This window comes from Platichthys flesus, chromosome 10 (genome assembly GCF_949316205.1).
Source record: "Platichthys flesus chromosome 10, fPlaFle2.1, whole genome shotgun sequence".
NCBI classification, from domain to species: Eukaryota; Metazoa; Chordata; class Actinopteri; order Pleuronectiformes; family Pleuronectidae; genus Platichthys; species Platichthys flesus.
Genome location: NC_084954.1, coordinates 21455099 through 21474064, shown reverse-complemented (window position 1 = coordinate 21474064; position 18966 = coordinate 21455099). Strand labels below are relative to the sequence as shown.

Below are 18966 nucleotides of genomic sequence, written 5' to 3'. Positions count from 1 at the left end.
TGGGCCAAGTGTTTTGCTCCTTGAGTGTAAGGTTTTGATAATTGTGTAATACTTTCGATTTTTGTGTTTACGTAATCGAAAAAAACTTCCTGCACTGTCATCATGTTTTTTTGACTCAAGGCAAGCAGATGCAGCTCTCCCTGATTTGCATAAACTGGTATCAAACAGTGTGAGCTCATCCCCCTTGAACCTGTTCACTCAGCAGTTTACATGTACACGGACATGAACGAGCAGGTTTAACCTTTATAATTGTCATTCCTTTAGATTATAATGTACTCAATAATTTGTCAATCACCACAGGCTATAGATAATTCTTTACAGGTAAAACACTGTCTAAAAAAAATGGGGAAAGATGGTCCCAGTTATATAAGGGACTAAATTTGCAAAGAAGAAAGGGATTAGTCACTGTTATCCCTTTAAAGTGCTCAGTATTTAGAGGGAACATTTACTTACATGAATAAAGTGGTCTTTGTATTCACAACTTAGATTTGTAATGCTATGATTAATATATTAAACGAAATACCATCTAGTTTGTCATATTGAGGCCCATTATAATGTATATCCATATATTTAAATTAACTTATATTAAGTTAATAGTATGGAATAAAAACCATGGAGCAGAGCTTTGTTTTTTCCTGTTGAGTTCTCAGAATTATTTGACGACCTTTACATATTTACATGTTATTTTTGTCACAATGTTTGAAACCATTAGACAAAAAGTTACCTCTTTACACAGAGATACAAAAGAGACAACAAAGACTGTACAATAGATCATTAGTAATCTATTTCTATATACATACACATAACTTTTAAAATAGATTATATAGAATCTGTAAATAATCCTAACTATGATCACTTTTCCCCCAAGCTGATGCTTTTTGTTTGGTGATGATAACACAGTATATGAAGGCCCACATAGAGATACATGAACCTGACTCTTATGAGGATCTCAAACCTTTTATAAGCACTGGCCTTGATGACTAAGGATGTCCAATCAAACAACAGTGCACTGCATTTATACTATGAGCAACCAGTGCTGTCATTGTCGCAGCTGTATCCTCATTGTGAGTGAAACTCTCCCTCTCTTTGTCTGCATCTGTCCCACAGCAGCTATAAATTGTACGAGATAGGTCAGAAGCGGGGGGGCCCCCAAGCAACCAAACCCAGGTTGCTGGAGGCATTTTCAGACATTATATAAGTGTGGAAGCCTGTTTTCTGTTACTTCCTGATCCACCTGTCCTTCTTACTACAAGACACATCCTCTCACCAAGCCAATCAGGTAAGACTTTTAAAATGTTGGACTGCATACAAGTAATAATCGCAATTAACTGCTGCAATGTGTATTTCCATGTCCTCTCTTTTGCCTCTCTTTCAATACGTTTCAAAAACGTTTGGACAATATTTATTGTGTTCAAATATAGGGGTTAACTTCTGTTTCACATCTTGACTCAAAAGTCGCAACCAATTTTACAGATAATAAATCTCAACACATCTTAACAATTGAACATGTTTTAGATTCACTTTCTTCCCCTCTTATATCTCAACTTTCTCTACCTTTGTTTTCTCTACCTGTATCGCTGTCTTTATCTTTCTTTCTACCGTCTCTGTAGGTTCCGGTTTGACGAGATGGCATCTGGTTCCGGACTCGGACCACGGTCGGCCTGTTAGTGACCGCTGATCTAAAGGGTTACTACCTACTTTGTTACACGTTATAGCAAATAAGCTATCCAGATGAAATATATCATAAAGACAAATTGGGACATCATTGAGAGCAATCATTCATTACGGGAGGTATTCAGTGAACCCCAGGGGCCAGTTCAGAAGGGCATCAACTACCAAGGACAAACTAGTCAGGAGTTACCGTCCTGCTTCTAAACCCAACACTTGGCTTCGCCAACTCAAGAGAAACCTCTGCTGTAACAATTTGGTTAAAAACCCTTTTAGAGCTGTATTTACCAACAGACTCCATCCTATCGCAAGTTTCATAAAATGTAACACGAACCAAGTTATGTACCAAATTGATGCTCTTGTGGTTGTTTTCATCGTAGGCCTCACTAAAAGGAGGCTGAGGGACAGAGTGGCCAACATACATGGAATCTGAATTATCCTATGGCCAAACACTCTATAGAAGCCCAACATGGGAGCCCAACATGGGAGCGGCCACCCGCTGCACCTGCTCCGCCCAGGTGTCACATTAAATTATGACATCATCCAGGTAGGCGGCGGCATATGCAGCGTGTGGACGCAGCACCCCGTCCATGAGGCGTTGAAAAGTGGCCGGAGCCCCGAACAACCCGAACGGAAGCGTGACAAATTGATACAAGCCGTACAGAGTCGCAAAGGCTGTTTTCTCTTTGGACCCTGGAGACTTTTGGTTAAATCCAGTGTGGAAAAAACCCAGGCAGTGCCTAGCCGATCCAGGAGTTTATCGACCCGGGGCATTGGATATGCATCAAACCGTGAGACCTCGTTCACCTTGCGGTAGTCTACGCAGACCCGCACAGACCCATCCTTATTGGCGACAAGAACGATGGGGCTGCACTAGGCGCTGTTAGACTATTCTATTACTCCCATCTTGAGCATAGCTAACAATTCTTCGTGAACAATTGTTCTCTTACATTCAGGAAGCCGATAGGGTCGTGAACGCACAGTCACCCCAGGGGAAGTCTCAACGTACCTTTAGACTCTCTCCCTGGCACAGATCCTAGAACCCCATCTCCACTCCCTCCCTCCTGCAGCCACCACTAACCATCCCCCACTACCACATACCTCCACCGCCCGACCGGCCTAACCCACTCCCCCCCCTCCGAACGGGAGAGGAAGTCGGCCTCAACCGGGGCCGACTTCTGAAACAGTGCCTGCGCAACACCCTTTGCAGAGATGGTGCGCGGTGGCACTGCCGCTGGATATCGCGTTGCGTAGTCCACCAGGACTAACACAAAGCGATATCCACGTGCAGTCGGATTAAATGGCAGGCAACCAGCCATTGGGTTAAAGTGAGCCGCCTGGAAAACCAATTCCCGACGGCTTTTAGGCAGCAGCAACTGGGTGGTTTCTCCACCGATCTGAGTGTCACGACTCACTCGGTACAGCCTGTCCCTAATCAATGTAAAATATGGGAACATCTGTGCAGCGTCAGGGCGCACCATGTGACCATCAATTTTTATCTTTTGATCAAAGGCTGAGCGTAGAGTGTCATCACGAGACTGTTCGAGTGGAAAATCTTCCATGGAGTGTAATTCAGGGAGCAACGGTGCATCCTGTGGAGTCACTGCTGGTTCCACACCCCTGTCCACAGTGTCAGACAACCTTGCGTCACCTCTGAGCGCTGCGCACACGTCAAATGTCCCTGTCTGTCGTAAGCGCACCCCCACACATTACTCCACTACAGAATGAAACCCCGGCCAATCTGTCCCCAGGATTAGAGGGTGCGTCAGGTGGGAACTAACCGCGACCTTTGTTCTAATCTATTTCCCCTGGTGTCTAATTTCCACTGTCACCATCGGGTATCTGTGAATATCCCCATGCACACACCTAATATTCACCCAACAAGCCTCCACCAAAGCCCCTGGTCAAACCAGGTTCTGGTGAATCATGGACTGCAAGCAGCCCGAGTCCACCATAGCCTGGTGTATCCCCCCCTGAATTCTTACCGGAATTCTGTATGTTTCCGTCGGACCTGGGCAGGGTGTTGCAGGGCCAGCAACCCGGATCACGTGTCCCACTTCCATGAGAGGACACACCTCCCGGAAGTGCCCGAGCTGCCCGCACCTCCAACACTCCTGCCCAAGCATTCGTTGCGGAGGGCCCCTTCGGTGAGGGGCTGGGATCGGTCGGGCCAGCGTGGGAGAGCGTCTGCCTCCACCCTGGCCGTCCTCCGTGAGTGTGACGGCAGCTTCCAGCGTCGCCGGTCGGTGGTATCGCACCCACGCCGAGATCCGGTCGATTCATAAGCTTTCAAAGAATAAATGTGTACAGAATTTTCAACAACAGTATCTGTGGGAACCTGCTACATTGGCTCCACATCCCAATCACCACTGAACCCCAAATTGGGTGATGTGTGATAGATCGACATTGTCAACTTTATTTAAAGTCTTAGATAATCGTGTGTGTCGTAACGCATAGATGGTCTGCTTGTGCACAAAGTGATAGTGCTTCCTTTTGCAGAAAGTGTTCTCTCTCTTTATACCAAGCGAATCTGAAAATATAATACCAGGGTGCAGGGGCATGTCACCATGTTTTTTTAACTCAAGGCAAGCACATGCAGCTCTCCCTGATTTGCATATACTGGTATCGCACAGGGAACTTGGGAACTCATCCCTCTTCAAAAGGTTCACTTAGCAGTTTACCTGAACATGTACACGGACACGACCAAGCAGGTTTAACGTTTAAAATTGTCATTCCTTTATATTTTACTGTAGTCAATCATTTGTCGATCACCACAGTCTACAATTCATTCTTTACAGGTAAAAACATGCTTGGACGGATGGTATTTTATGAATAAAGTGGTATTTGTACTCACAACTTAGATTTGTGATACTATGATTAATATAATAAACTATATACCATCTAGTTTTGGGTTGAGGCTCATCAGAATGTATATCCATATCATATATGAACTTTATAGATAGAGAAAATAATGGCTTTTGTGGTGATGCACACAGTAAAATTGACTTGTTTTAAATATGTTAAGACAGTTTTTTTCCTTAACTTATTTTTGTGGTATTTTGACATATGGTCAAAATACCACAAAAATCATTTAATACAGCAACTTCCAGAGTTTTTGGGACGGTAGACATGCCAGATACCCAATTTTAAGTGTGGAAGCACTACAAACGTGTAATTTTCCTAATATGCCCCTTTCAATTACCTTAGAAAGCTAATATTATGGGATAAAAAAAATCATGGAGCAGAGCTTTGTTTTTTCCTGTTTAGTTCTCTTAGAATTATTTGACAACCTTTACATATTTACATGTTATTTTTGTCGCTATGTTTGAAACCATTAGACAAAATTACCTCTTTACACAGAGACAAAAGAGATGACAAGGACTGTATAATAGATCATTAATAATCTATTTCTATATCCAAACACATGCACATAACTTTTCAAATAGAGTATATAGATTGTGTAAATTACCATTACTATGATCACTTTTCCCCCAAGCTGATGCTTTTTGCCTATCGATGACAACACAGTGCAGATGGCCCACATAGAGATGCATGAGCCTGACTCTTATGAGGATCTCAAACTTTTTACAAGCACTGGCCTTGGTGACTAAGGATGTCCAATAAAACCACAGTGCACTGCATTTATACTACGAGCAACCAGCGCTGTCAACGTGGCATCTGTATCCTCATTGAGAGTGAAACTCTCCCTCTCTTTGTTTGCATCTGTCCCACAGCAGCCACAAGTTGTACAAGATAGGTCAGAAGCGCATGGACTCCAACCAACCAAAACCAGGTAGCTGGAGGCATTTACAGACATTATATAAGTGTGGAAGCCTGTCTTCTGTTACTTCCTGATCCACCTGTCCGTCTTACTGCATGACACATCCTCTCACCAAGCCAATCAGGTAAGACTTTCAAAATTATAGGCTACGATGACTATTTCTGATATTCATCTAATGCTTTTATTTATAATATGCTGGCTCTATAGCATACAGTATATATATATAGAAATCTAACAAGCACTTAGGTGAGACTGGATAAAATCGTAAGTCATCCTTCTCTTGAGCCCCTTGTGTCCTATGATTATTATTATGTATTATTTTTTGTTATTCACCAATTCAATTGTGTATCTCTGTGGAAGTACACCACAGAGTTAAATTAGTATTCATGTAAAGCATATTGGGTTTATCAGTGAGAGGTTAAATCATGATGTTTGTTAATGTTGAAAGAATGTGTCACTTCATGAGATTGTTCATGGCATTAAGTTTTACAATATAAAACTTTCAATGTTGAAAAATGCCCCTTTCTCTGGGAATTTGGGAAGAGTCAGATTCCTCTTTTTGACCTAACAAAATATTTGACATTAAAGGCCCCATACTTTACACCTTTCTTGGATTTAGTTTGAGGTATTTTTACCCCTAAGATGATATGTCAGTGGTTTAAAGTCAAATGATCTGCTGCAATGTGTATTTCCATGTCCTCTCTTTTGCCTCTCTCTGGAGCTACAGACAGAACAGGCTGTTTCACCTGCCTTTTGAGCCCCTCCTGTGATTCTCTGCAAAGTGACTGTTTTCATACTTTGAGGGTCCCTACTGACCCCTTTAAAGTAATAACATATAGTTAAAGTCCAGAGAATGTATTTTACACCATATGAGCCCTTTAAAGGGATAGTTCACCGAAAAATTTAAATGCACTCATAATCAACTCAGCACTATGCAAATGGAGGTATGGGTGAAGTGTTTGAGTCAACAAATCACCTCTAGAGTTTAAGGGGTTAACTTTGTGGCACCAGATTCCAATATAGAATTAAAGTCAATGGCGACATACGTACACTTTAAACGTAATAATACGTTTGCTAGCTTAGTCTACTTCCAGTGTACACTTAGGCCTAAAACACGGTGTAAATGACCTTGTTTCGAGTTGTTTATGAAAGAAAAATGTTCCACTTAATTTCTAACCAGAACCAGCAATCCGGACTCTGCAGCTCATCCAGAATGCAGCAGCTCGACTGGTCTTAAACCTACCATAATTCACTCACACTACTTCGCTCCTCTGCTCCCTTCACTGGTTACGGGTGGCTGCTCGCATCCGCTTAAAAACATTAGTACTTGCGTACCGTTCTGCAAACAGAGCGGGTCCAGTCTACATCCAGGACATGTTTAAACCTTACACCCCAGCCCGTTCACTTTGCTCTGCATCTGCCAATCGGCTTGTTGCTCCCTCACTGGGAGCTAACCCCTCAACAGAATTACAACTGTTTAGCTGTCCTGGCTCCTTAGTGGAGGAATTAGCTCCCCATAGACATCAGGAAAGCAGAAAATGTACACATAATCCGCCGCAGACTAAAGACACATCTCTTCCTACAACACATTAAGAAGACTGTTTAAATAGCAATCATCAACTCAGGTGTTAATCTATCTCTGTATCTGTATGATCTGTCAATACATGTCTGCACTCCAGGTAAAAATGCAGGTAGACGTAATTGTACACTGAGATGGGTGGCCTCAAGCGTTTGCACGTGTTTTTAGAATGAGAGCTTCCTCTCTCATATGTTTTGATCCACCTGAACACTTTCTCTTTGTGGATGCTGAGGTAAGAAGCCAATTTCAATGTCTCTTACGTAACTTGTGGTGTTATCATTCTGAGTTTCTCTATTGAACAATTGTTGTTACACAGGAGACATTGAAATTAACTTATTTCTACTGCAATCTTAAATAACCTATACTGAAAAAAAATGAGGTGATCTCAACAGTAGATAGCTTTGCTCTTCAACTTCTCCTCACAATTTAATAATATGAAAAACGAAATTGAATCTGTTGCCTGTATTTTTCTATATTATGTATTCTGGACTATGGGGCATTCAAAAGGCTGAAAAATGCATCTGTTACTACCAAGATTCATCTAATCACAAAGATGGGCAAATGTTATAGATCTAAATGCATTGCTTTCCACTTTTTAATTTGAGGAACACTTAAGACGTCTAGGAGTATTATCTAAAGCAGGGGTATTTAACTCAAATTTAAATAGGTCCAGTTGGAGAACATTTCTTGAAGCAAAGGTCCATAAGATCATAATGTCTAATTATTTAGTGTGATATATATTTAAGTAGCCGAGTAGTTGTATCAACACCTTCATGTACTAAATACCTGACTGTCAAATCAAATGAATTCAGTACATTTCAAAAACGTTTGGACAAAATGTATTGTCACATAACATAGAAATTAACGTATATGTATGAATCCAGATATGTATATTGTTCTCTTATTAAATAAATAAAATAGGGTTGCATTTCAAAATAAGAGAAAATAAATAAAATGTGAAAATTGTTCACATAAAGGACTTAACTTCAGAAAAATAAAGGGAGCAAAAATGTTCTGTTTCACATCTTGACTAAAAAATCTCACCCGATTTTACAGATGATAAATCTCAACCCATCTTAACAAATGAAAATGTTTTAGAATCACTTTCTTCCCCTCTTATATCTCAACTTTCCCTGGCTCAGTCATCTGTTTCTCTCCCTTTGTTTTCTCTACCTGTATCGCTGTCTTTCTTTTTCTTTCTACCGTCTTTTCGTGTGTAACTTGCCTCTAGCTGTCTCATCTGTCTGCACTGTAGAGTCGCAATGTTAACTGCCTGTAATGCAAACACTTGATTGGCTGAGTAGTATCACGTGGGATGGCTTAACCTTGCATCCTACCGTTGTTAAGTTGTTTCCTTATCCGCAAACAACTACCGTAAAGACTACAAAAGCTGCACCGGCTACAAATAGAAGTGCGCCGTCAGGTTATATATCAGAACCTTCTGTTTTGGCTATAGGTATTTGTCCGTACGAGAGGGCATCTGGGTCCCGACTCGGACCGTGGTCGGCCTGTTAGTGACCGCTGATCTAAAGGGTTAACACTTACTTTGTTACACGATATAGCAAATAAGCTATCCAGAGGAAACATATCATAAAGACAAATTGGGACATCATTGAGAGCAATCATTCATTACGGGAGGTATTCATTGAACCCCAAAGGTCAGTTTCAGAAGGGCCTCACCTACCAAGGACAAACTAGTCAGGAGTTACCTTCTTGCTTCTAAACCCAACACTTGGCTTCGCCAACTCAAGAGCAACCTCTGCTGTAACAATTTAGTTAAAAACCCTTTTAGAGCTGTATTTACCAACAGACTCCATCCTATCTCCAGTTTCATAAAATGTAACACGAACCAAGTTAAGTACCAAATTGATGTTCTTGTGGTTGTTTCATTGTAGGCCTCACTAAAAGGAGGCTGAGGGACAGAGTGGCCAACATACATGGAATCTGAATTATCCTATGACCAAACACTCTATAGAAGCCCAACATGGGAGCAACACAACTTTAAAAGTGTCAGGTATTCAACTCTTATGCCAGGAGCGGGGACAAAATCAAATGCAAATGCAAATAATCCCTCTTTGTCTCTGCGTAAACCCTGATGCCGATATGCAGCAGTGTATTTTTAATAATTCAAGCCCATTGAAATAAAGGCTGTTTACTTTTTTCAAACCACTTTGAGTGCCTGGACCTGTATTCTTCATGCCATAATTTCTGGACATAAGTTTTCCTCTATTTTCTTAACCACTTAACGCTGTTGACCAAAACAAAAGGTTATACCATTCCCACACTTAATTTAAATGTGGTAACCATTTCTTACAGATCCCATTACTTGATACTAAATTAACATGAGATGTACTTTAACTATGTATACTACTTGATTTAATGAACCCTCCCCATGTTCAAATTGAAGAGTAAAGTCTAATGCAAAGAATCAGAGATCGCTGTTGTAATCATATTTGCATAGAGGTGGTAAGATAAAACTTCTTTGTGTAAAGTTGGATTTATGCCAAGATGATATTTTATCTTTTTTTCTGAACAGAGCTCAACCACTGCAGCAATGCCTACCTCTGGTGTTTGTATGAACATCATCAATGCCCGGCATCAGAAAAGTGGCCGTGGGACCATCACAAACCCCATTAGCTTCCTCAACCAAGACTACGAGCAGATGAAACAGTACTGCCTCAGCCGACGAGTAAGGTACATTGATGAGATGTTCCCCCCTGACAGTAACACCATCGGCGAAGGGGTACTGACACCTTCTGACCTGGAACGTGTGGTGTGGCTGAGACCAGGGGTGAGTTGTGTGGTAGCTGAAAAGATGGGATTAAGCTTACAGTTATCCAAGTTTATGGTTAAATGAACATGTCGTTAAAAAGGCAAACTCACGTGACGGCTGGTAAAAGCTGCGATGGGACTTTTGTACCATAGGGCAAAAAACAAGATAACACTAATACTTTGGTGATCATTTATTTTGTCATGGCACGTTACTGACAAAGAAATAACAGGCCAACATACTGTAGTTACAAATTATTGTGACCTGCTTTGGTCTGTCACCTCCTGGTCTCTCTCCTGTTAAGTGTTTTACTATGTCGCTTGTTAATTGTTAGCTTGTGTTAGCTTTCGTGTAGCAGAGAGTCCCATTGCCAATACTTTTTAAGGATAGAGAGCTCAGATGAATGACCGACCTGACAAAAATAATATTGCAATATAATATTAGTATGATATATAATAATATTTTATTGCAATATTATTTTCTCACAGATGATATATTAAAAGCTTCAACAATAACATGTAAATAATTCCTCTGTTTCAGAATATAGTTTCCAATCCATCTTTTATTGTCGATGGAGTCTCCAGATTTGACTTTGGTCAAGGCCTGATTGGTAGGAAACTTTGGTTCTACAGCAGTGTCATTAAGAGATGCCCACACAGCCAAGTGGCACAACTGCATCCTCAGGAAATTGTAGAAAACAGCACTATGAGCCCAAACAAGCCCAATGTAGTTCAGTTTCAAACATGTTCACCCATGTTGTCACCGGCAAGGGGTTGTGCTGTTATCGGTATCTGAAAACAGGTGTAGCGGCCATATACAGGTACTGCATGTGACAAGCAATGACTTTTTGCATTGTAGCCAAGTAATTGTAATTTAAATCGCACGAAAAATAGTGATGTGTCATCAAGCCAACTCCCTCACAAGCAAGTACACAAACTTGTGTAAAGTGCACACACACACACAATTTTATCGCACAGGTGCAACAGCGGTAATTGTGTCCATTGCACATTTTTTTAGCATGTGTGACACATATGTCGCAGAGCACAGCCCTTCAAAAGATGGGAAGAAAACAAATCCAAAATCCTCAAGCCGCTCCTTCAACAATCTTTTCAATATTTAATAGTTGCTACTTTTTCTCTATCTCTGTGGAACGGACGCAGAGCGACATAATGTATTTAACTTATTATGTACTTATAATAATACTTGTAATACTGAAGTAGGGAATTTTTATTTAATGAAAGCTCAATGAATCATGGTACCTCGAGATCAAAAGGTAACAAGTCGAGTCTGAAAGATAATGGTGGTTATGCATTATCTGTTTTCATGGGACAGTAAGAACCTACACTAACCACTGTACCAACGTGTATTCTGCCTTTGGCTGTGTTAGCATACTTGAATGTTTCTTAGATGTAAACCTGATTAAACATATATTACTGTCTTGTCTGCTTAACATACTGTCATGACAACTCAACGGTTCTATTTTACTTAGGAAACTGCTGGTTCCTTGCATCTATCGGAGCTCTGACATTCCAGGATTCAATATTAAAGCAAGTTGTTCCTCTTGAACAAAGTTTTAATGAGGACTACTGCGGGCTGTTCCACTTCAGGGTAAATATTGCCAACATCATCCAAAAAAATTGTTTTTGATCAATTATATATATATCTCCTTTTGCTATAACCCTCTTCATATTGTCAACTATTCAGTTTTGGAGGTTTGGGAAATGGATGGATGTTATCATTGATGACAAGCTACCAACAGTTGATGGCAGATTAATCTTCGTCCAATCCAAAACTCCGACTGAGTTCTGGCCTGCTTTGCTGGAGAAAGCCTATGCCAAGTATGAAAGACAATGCATTTCTCAGTCACACAGTCCTTATAGTCTCAGAGTGACATTGATCTTACTTTCTTAAAGTTTGTGAAAGTAATTTAACACCTGCTGTCAGGGTGTGTGGTTCATACGCAGACATGAATGCTGGAACTCCTGCTGAGGCTTTGGTGGACTTCACTGGTGGTGTCCACATGTGCATCAACCTCACAGAACCTCCTCCGGACCTGTGGGAGCTGATGATGAGAGCTGGACAAAAGAATTCCCTGATGGGCTGTGGGACTCCTCAGGGGGTAAGCATTTATTTACAACACAAAACCACAGTGTTGACAGCATAACATCAAAGCATCTCAAGGCTTAGATAATCTAAGGTTGTCCTCGAGCAGTATCTAAGATGGAAAAATTAATTGACCTGTCTAGCTTCCAGCATTTTTTTATCTTTTCATTTCAGGAAGCTAAATTCATTATACAGTAGTTTGACTTCATTTACAGTTTGATCAATCCCTTATAGATCCCTTCAGATTCCAGTATAATCTACCCCAACGTAAAAGGCCAGCAGTGGCTCCCAAGGCTTAGTAACTCAGAAAATGATTTGTAGGAAATAAGAACAGTTCAACTGTATGTATTTACCTTTGGCATTTGACTAACAGCCTATGTCCTCGAAGCTGTAGTTAAAGTATTTGGTTGAGCGAGAGGGTGGGGTCAGGGTTTTGAATGGGTCCGTTAATGCATGAAAGCATTTATTCTAGTCAATTCAGCTGTCAATTCAAGAGTTCACATCATTTCCTTGTTGATGTCATCAAATTAGCTTTTTCCCTTTAGATTTTGAGTACATTATTTTCAGGCTTCTGCATTTACCTTGCTGTGTTTGTTAACAGGTTAATTTAGTTCAGGTCTAATGTTATTTGACAACTGCAAATAAGTTTTTACTACATAGTGTTTGCTGATAAATTTCAGAACTGTACCTTCAGGATATGTTGAGTCTATCAATGCCTTTTCAGTGACATCTCTCTATACTGTATACATCTATCTTGTAGAAGACATCTGCCAACAATGTGCTGCCAAATGGATTGGTCCAAGGCCATGCCTATACTGTCACTGGTGTTAAACAGGTAACTAGTCATATTTGCAGTGAAGGCATGGCAGCATACAGAAGTCTGTGTTTCTATAAATATCCCTGATTTTTGGTCTGCTGCTCATTTCTCGTCAGTTTATGAGCCAAGGGAGACTCGTTAACCTGGTGCGTTTGTGGAACCCCTGGGGCCAAACAGAGTGGAACGGACAGTGGAGCGATAAGTAAGAATGACTACCCAGCAAATGTTTTATGAAGATTTATAAAGATAGAACTTATATTCCCCTCACCAAATAACATGTTGCCTGTGTTTTCACTGTCACCTTTTTTTGTTAGACACATATGAAGGGATTGAGGGTATCTGAAACAAGAGACAAGAAACCTTTCTATTAGTATTTAATATTTAATTAGCTTTAATACCTTGGAGGCAGTTGTATTTTATATGTATTTATATTTATATGTTAATCTATGTCAATAAATTCACATATGTTATGAGGGTAATCGTTGGTTCTATACCATCATTGTGAGGACATTTTGACAGTGTGAGGACATTTTGGCTGGTCGTCACAAATTATATTGACTTTTTGAGGGTTAAGACTTGGTTTTTAGGTTTAGGCTTAGGCATTTAGTTTTGATGGTTAGACTTGGATTAAGGGGCTAGGGAAAGCATTACGTCAATGAGTGTCCTCACAAATATAGAGAGACACGTGTCAGTGTGTGTATGCATCTTTTAATAAAATTCATAACGGTTTCTTTCGTTCTCTCTTATTTTCAAACTATCACTAAAGTTCGCATTTGTGGCAAACTGTGAGTCTTCAGGATCGTGAAATGTGCCTTTCAGTGAAAGATGATGGAGAGTTTTGGTAAGTTTGTTGTATGTTCTAACAAAAATGGTAATTTGATACATTATATTTTTGGATCAAGTTCAACTGACAGCCACATAATTATTTATTTGTTCTCTTGTGGATCAAAGTGTTATTAAATAATAATTCTATCATACTTATAATTCAATGATGATAATTAACTAAGTTCATTTCTGATTTGGACAGGATGACACTGGAAGACTTCTGTGAGTTCTACAATGATCTTGACATCTGCTGCCTGTGTCCAGACTTCCTTGATGGAAGCTCCTCGTGCCATTGGAAGTCGTCATTCTATGAGGGCAGATGGGTTGCAGGAACCACGGCTGGAGGATGCATGCAGAACTTTGGTACTTTCCAAATATCTGTAAATAAGTTTAACTGTTTTTGCATCTTGCAGAGATACAGAGACAGTTTCACTTCTCTGCTCTGTTCTTTCTAAAAGAGACAAACATGACTCCAAATGGAAACTGTGAATAGTAAAACCAGAGACAAATGTGAGATGGAATACTATAACAGCAACAAGACTGAAAATAGAGATGGTTCTAATCATTTGTCAGTTAAAAGATCACGTTTCAAATTTCAAATTTTAAGTTTGTATTTTATGTTTTTCTCTCCTTAAATATTCCAGAAAAATTCTCAACTAATCCACAGTATCGGATCAAGGTCGGCAAATTATTCAGTGAGTGTTCAGAGAACCAGGGGGAAAAAAACTTTCTGATGTCTCTCATGCAAATGCCCGACAAAAGGAACAGACGCCTGGTCCAAAATCTCCACATTGGACTCAACGTATTTGAGGTAAGTTTAGATTTGTTTCTTGGTTTGCGTCACATTTGGATTAAACTTGAAATAGTTCATGCATTGAACTAAGTTGAAAATAGTCACGTAAAGATAAACATTTCATAGTTCTGTGGGTTCAGCCATTACATGTGATCATGTTAAACGTTCCAGTGGGAAATTAAATTCTGTGGTGTGCATTATCTTTATTTACTTCATAATGTCAAATGTTTTGTTTTATCCTCAACAAAAACTTCATTGTCCTCTGGTTTCATCCAAGGTAACTGAAGAAGTAAGTTACATTTCTCACACATTGCCTGTCCATACTGGAGATTGAGCTGAGCTGCATAGAAATTAAACATCTACTTATTATTGGTATTACAGTACCAGGCACACAAAGGGAGGTTCCCAGCCTCTTTCTTCGGCAGAAACCAAGTTGTGGCCAAAACTAAAACCTACTTGAACGCACGTGAGGTGACGGAGTTCGTCATGTTGAAGCCTGGTGAATACCTGATTGTGCCGTCCACCTACTATCCCAATGAGACGGCCTCCTTCATCCTGACCATCCTGTCCAAGGCTGAGACCGAAGTGCAGTAAGTCACTTAGATCTCACTCATTAGCTTTCAAGGTGTTGTAGATGTACAGTTTATCTGTTTATGCCACATAGCATATCCTACAAGACATTACAATGGCATGTGCATATAAGTAAGTCCTGGGCCAGTCTGAACACTGTACATGCAAAGACCAAACTGATGTCAACGTTCAATCGAATGTCTGCTCCTTCTATTGTCTAATATTATGCTGCTTTAAAAAAAAATTGAGAATCTCTGAATGTTCTGAGGAGTTTCTCCTGCAAGCTACTTAAAATAAAACAAATTAATAATAAAAGCAATTATTGATCTTCCCAGCACAACCACAAAGACATCTGCTGGTCTATTAGCAGTTCTACAAGAGTAGCATGTGTGTCCTGTCTTGCTGAGGCTACCTAAAACGCTTCTCAAGTGATAAAGTGAATGAAGTCATTGGACTCAAAGGATATTGGTCAAATATGAATTAAGATATCTAAGGCAACATCTGGAGAAAGTCTGGACGCTATTTTACAGACATTCTCAAGGGGTTCATGTCTGAAAATGGCTTTACTGGCATAAGTCACTGAGACGTAATTAACTCAATTGAGAAATAAATTCTCCTCTGTTTTTGTGAATTAACAAGATTGTTCAAAATTCTGCTAGAAGCTCTCTATCTATTTTACTTAAGAGACAATTATCTCCCAGTGTCTTGAACCCTAACCCAAATCAAACAGGACCACTCAACACAGGTGCGATATGTTTGCTCCAACTATTCTAAATTCAAGATTATTCGGCGATTGTGAGGAAGGATCTGGTGACCGAAAAGAAAACTGCAATTTTTCCTTCTGAAATGAGAAAATAATATTGTTCATCTTGAAAAAAGAACATCTTTATTTTTCTCGTGTGAATGTCTGTAGTTATTAATTACTTAATCTCGTGATAATTCCCTGCAATGACCAGGAGTACTGACGACTTATGTTCTTCCTCTTCAGTGAGGGTTCTGGAGGCCATGACCACGAACACAACAAAACAGAAGAGGTGCACAAGATTTTTTAATTGACCGTCTGTGTTAATATAATTTTGGTGTTTGTGCTTTGATCCATGTTCTTTACTGATTGTATTGATCATATATGACACATCTATGTATATATATATATATATATATATATATATATATACGTATTACCTCAGCCATCTTGAACTTTACACGGCATCTTTTTCAGAAAACACCAGACCAAAATGGAGTGGATGACCAAAATAAGAGACAATTTTTCCGTCAATACTCTGACAAGGTAGTTTATGTGTCTTCAGGCAATAGCAAAACAAAGTGAGAAATTGTATTTGCTTTCTTTCCAAGAACTTGATTTATTTTCCAGTATGAAGAAGTGGATGCTGACATGCTCCAGACGATTCTAAATGACCGAATCTTGAAAGGTTTGAAAACTTTGGTTAAAAATATTCCAATGTAATAATCTTTTGTTGCATTGCTTAGTTGCTGAGTTTAGGCCGAACTGAAACTCTTGCTATCTTTTGTTTTTGTTCAGGAGATTTGAAATCTGGAGGCTTCAGCATCGATGCCTGTCGCAGCATGATTTCTCTGATGGACGTATCCTACGTGATGTTTATGCTACACTAGAATGTAGTGATATAAGCGGTGTCCACTTACAGAGACCTGTCTGCCCTTTTGTTCATTTAACAGTCATGAATATATTTAAAAGTCAGGTGTAGACATGAAACAGCATTCTGACTTAATACCTTAATGTTGGTTTAAAGACGTCTATCACGGGCAAACTGAATGGCGAGGAATTTCTCCGTCTGTGGAAGAAGGTCATCCTGTACAAGGTAAAAGGACCCAACGATTGGTTACATCATAATAATAACATCACTACTCTAATGAACGGTTAGGATACATCTTGCTTTATATTCTGAACATTGTGTGCTCTACCTGATTACCTCATGATTTAACAAAACTGTTGTTTTTTTTACACAGGACATTTTCACCCAAAAAGACGTTTCACTTACAGGAACACTGTCTCTGAATGAGCTCAGGAATGCTGTCATGGCCTCAGGTGGATGATAAACTTGTAATTTGTGTCTCCTGTGGGCAGACGTCACTGCCTTGTGGGAGAAATTCCCCTTGTTTAAAAACAAATGAACTGTGTACAAAGACAGAAAATACCCCAAAAAATGTTAACACAAATTAATGCTAGGAAACCAGGTGCCTAATAAATATGGTATCCACCAGATGTTGACAAAGTACTGTGACATGTGAAAGGGGTTTCACCGTTTTCCACCAAGCAGTACACTTCAACTTGGATTTTGCGTCTAGTGTCACATTGTTATCACAGTGGTTTAATAGGTTGCTCTGTCGTCTCAAAGCAAGAAGGTTCTTGGCTCAGATCCCAGTTTTGCTGTGGTCTTTATGTTCAGATTGGGAATAGGTATATGGAGACTCTAAATTAACCGTGAGAATAGTTAATTTAGAGTAAATAGTGGTTAGTCACTGTGATACACTGGCGACTTGTTCAGCGCGTACCTGGCCTCTCGCCAGATATCAGCAGGGGTGACTCAAGATCCGCCCGCCAGCATCCCTCAAAACATGAATCAGTGAGGAAAATAATGTTCTGAACTCTTGTCTGATGTCTATTGTTCAGGAAAGCGTGTCAGCGATGACATGCTGAATTTGATGGCTCTGCGCTATGGTGCCTCCTCTGGACACATGACACTGGAGAGTTTCATCAGCCTCATCCTTCGCTTCGAATGCATGTCCCGTAAGTGCATTTGGACAGCCGACAAAGCCATTATGCGACCATCAGAAAGGAAATGGCGAAACTCTAAACTCTGATGACCTGCTCACTTATTAAGCTCTTCTTTCTTCCTTTTCTGCCAATATTTCTGCAGCCAAAAGCTATTTTTACCAAACAGGATTTACAATCCTCATTTTCCAACCCCCCAAAGAATCCTCTCCATTTTTTCCAACCACGTTGACCCCCCCAGTCCCCTCGTCCTTCCCCCTTCCCCTAAGCCACTTTATCAACTACTTGTCAGCAGTCCAATAACTTCCAATAAGTCGTTTCACTTCTTTCCATTTGGAGAAATTGTAGTGTTTGAGCAAGCCAGAGCTGCTCTGTACCGTTGTCCATTGCATTTTAATGGCTATGATTATATCATGGGAAGCCTGAAGTAATGACACGTTGCTTTTTCTCAATAGAAATCTTCAAGCAGCTGTCTGATGGATCGGCCATGACTCTTCGTGAATCAGAGGTAACACAAGCTCTACAGAATTCTTACTTAGTTTTTGAGAGTTTCTCAAAATGGTTTTATCTTTTCATAACCTGCACAGATGTTGATTTGAAAATGTCTTATTGGTAATCACCTTTGTTTTGTTGAATTTTGAGCATCTAGCAGAAACGCAGAAGCAAATAAATAATCTATCTTATGTTTATTTACAGTGGATGTACCTTTCCATGTACACTTAAACTGACAGAGAAGATGAGCTGCAGGACTCATTTGGAACACATGCAGCAGACAATGTGCAAATAGAATAAAAGAACAAACAAAGTAATTTCTTTTTCAATTAAGTGTTTCTTTCACTCCATTGCAATTCGAGTGGGAGAACAAATGGGATACACACATAGTTATGCTATCAGATACTCTGAATTTTATTATTTTTACAAATTCTACACTGAAAACTGGCAAATAAAAGGTCTAATCATACACTGCGTGCATCATGGCTACACCCCTAGTCAATGTACTAATGTACAATGTGCATGTATCACTGGTACCCATGACGCCACATCACTTCTCTAATCTTCCACCTTTGTCTCTATATGATTACTATGTTGTTAACAGTGAATGTTTACATGGACAGCAACATTTCAATATTAATCTGATCAAGACAATAGAATAATGCATGTCATATAAAGATAAATTATTGATTACTTAACCTGAATAAGTTCCTACTCAGAATAAGCAATATTAAAATCAAGAAATGTGGAGAATTCCAAGCTAAATCAGATTATGACAACATGTGTAGGTCTTAATAACATTAAAAGGTCCTGTTG

General features: G+C 39.8%; 1 protein-coding gene across 1 annotated transcript; it reads left to right on the top strand.

Moving 5' to 3' along the window:
* Positions 1-9570: 9570 nt before the first annotated feature.
* LOC133961405 (calpain-1 catalytic subunit-like) lies at positions 9571-18439 on the top strand. The gene is made up of 21 exons (XM_062396494.1): positions 9571-9819; positions 10339-10408; positions 11288-11406; positions 11503-11636; positions 11743-11917; positions 12662-12736; positions 12835-12920; positions 13485-13559; positions 13746-13906; positions 14188-14354; positions 14614-14625; positions 14718-14926; positions 15895-15940; positions 16126-16194; positions 16279-16336; positions 16447-16508; positions 16676-16744; positions 16893-16971; positions 17557-17673; positions 18114-18166; positions 18355-18439. Exons 1-21 carry the CDS (start codon positions 9583-9585, stop codon positions 18379-18381), a joined length of 2100 nt encoding a protein of 699 aa, XP_062252478.1. The 5' UTR covers positions 9571-9582; the 3' UTR covers positions 18382-18439.
* The last annotated feature ends 527 nt before the right edge of the window (positions 18440-18966 follow it).

Coding starts and splice junctions, on each gene's coding strand:
- LOC133961405 (XM_062396494.1), top strand. CDS start 9,583: ATGCCTACCTCTGGTGTTTGTATGAACATCATCAATGCCCGGCATCAG. Junction 9,820..10,338: donor TGGTGTGGCTGAGACCAGGG/GTGAGTTGTGTG, acceptor CCTCTGTTTCAG/AATATAGTTTCCAATCCATC. Junction 12,921..13,484: donor AACGGACAGTGGAGCGATAA/GTAAGAATGACT, acceptor CTATCACTAAAG/TTCGCATTTGTGGCAAACTG.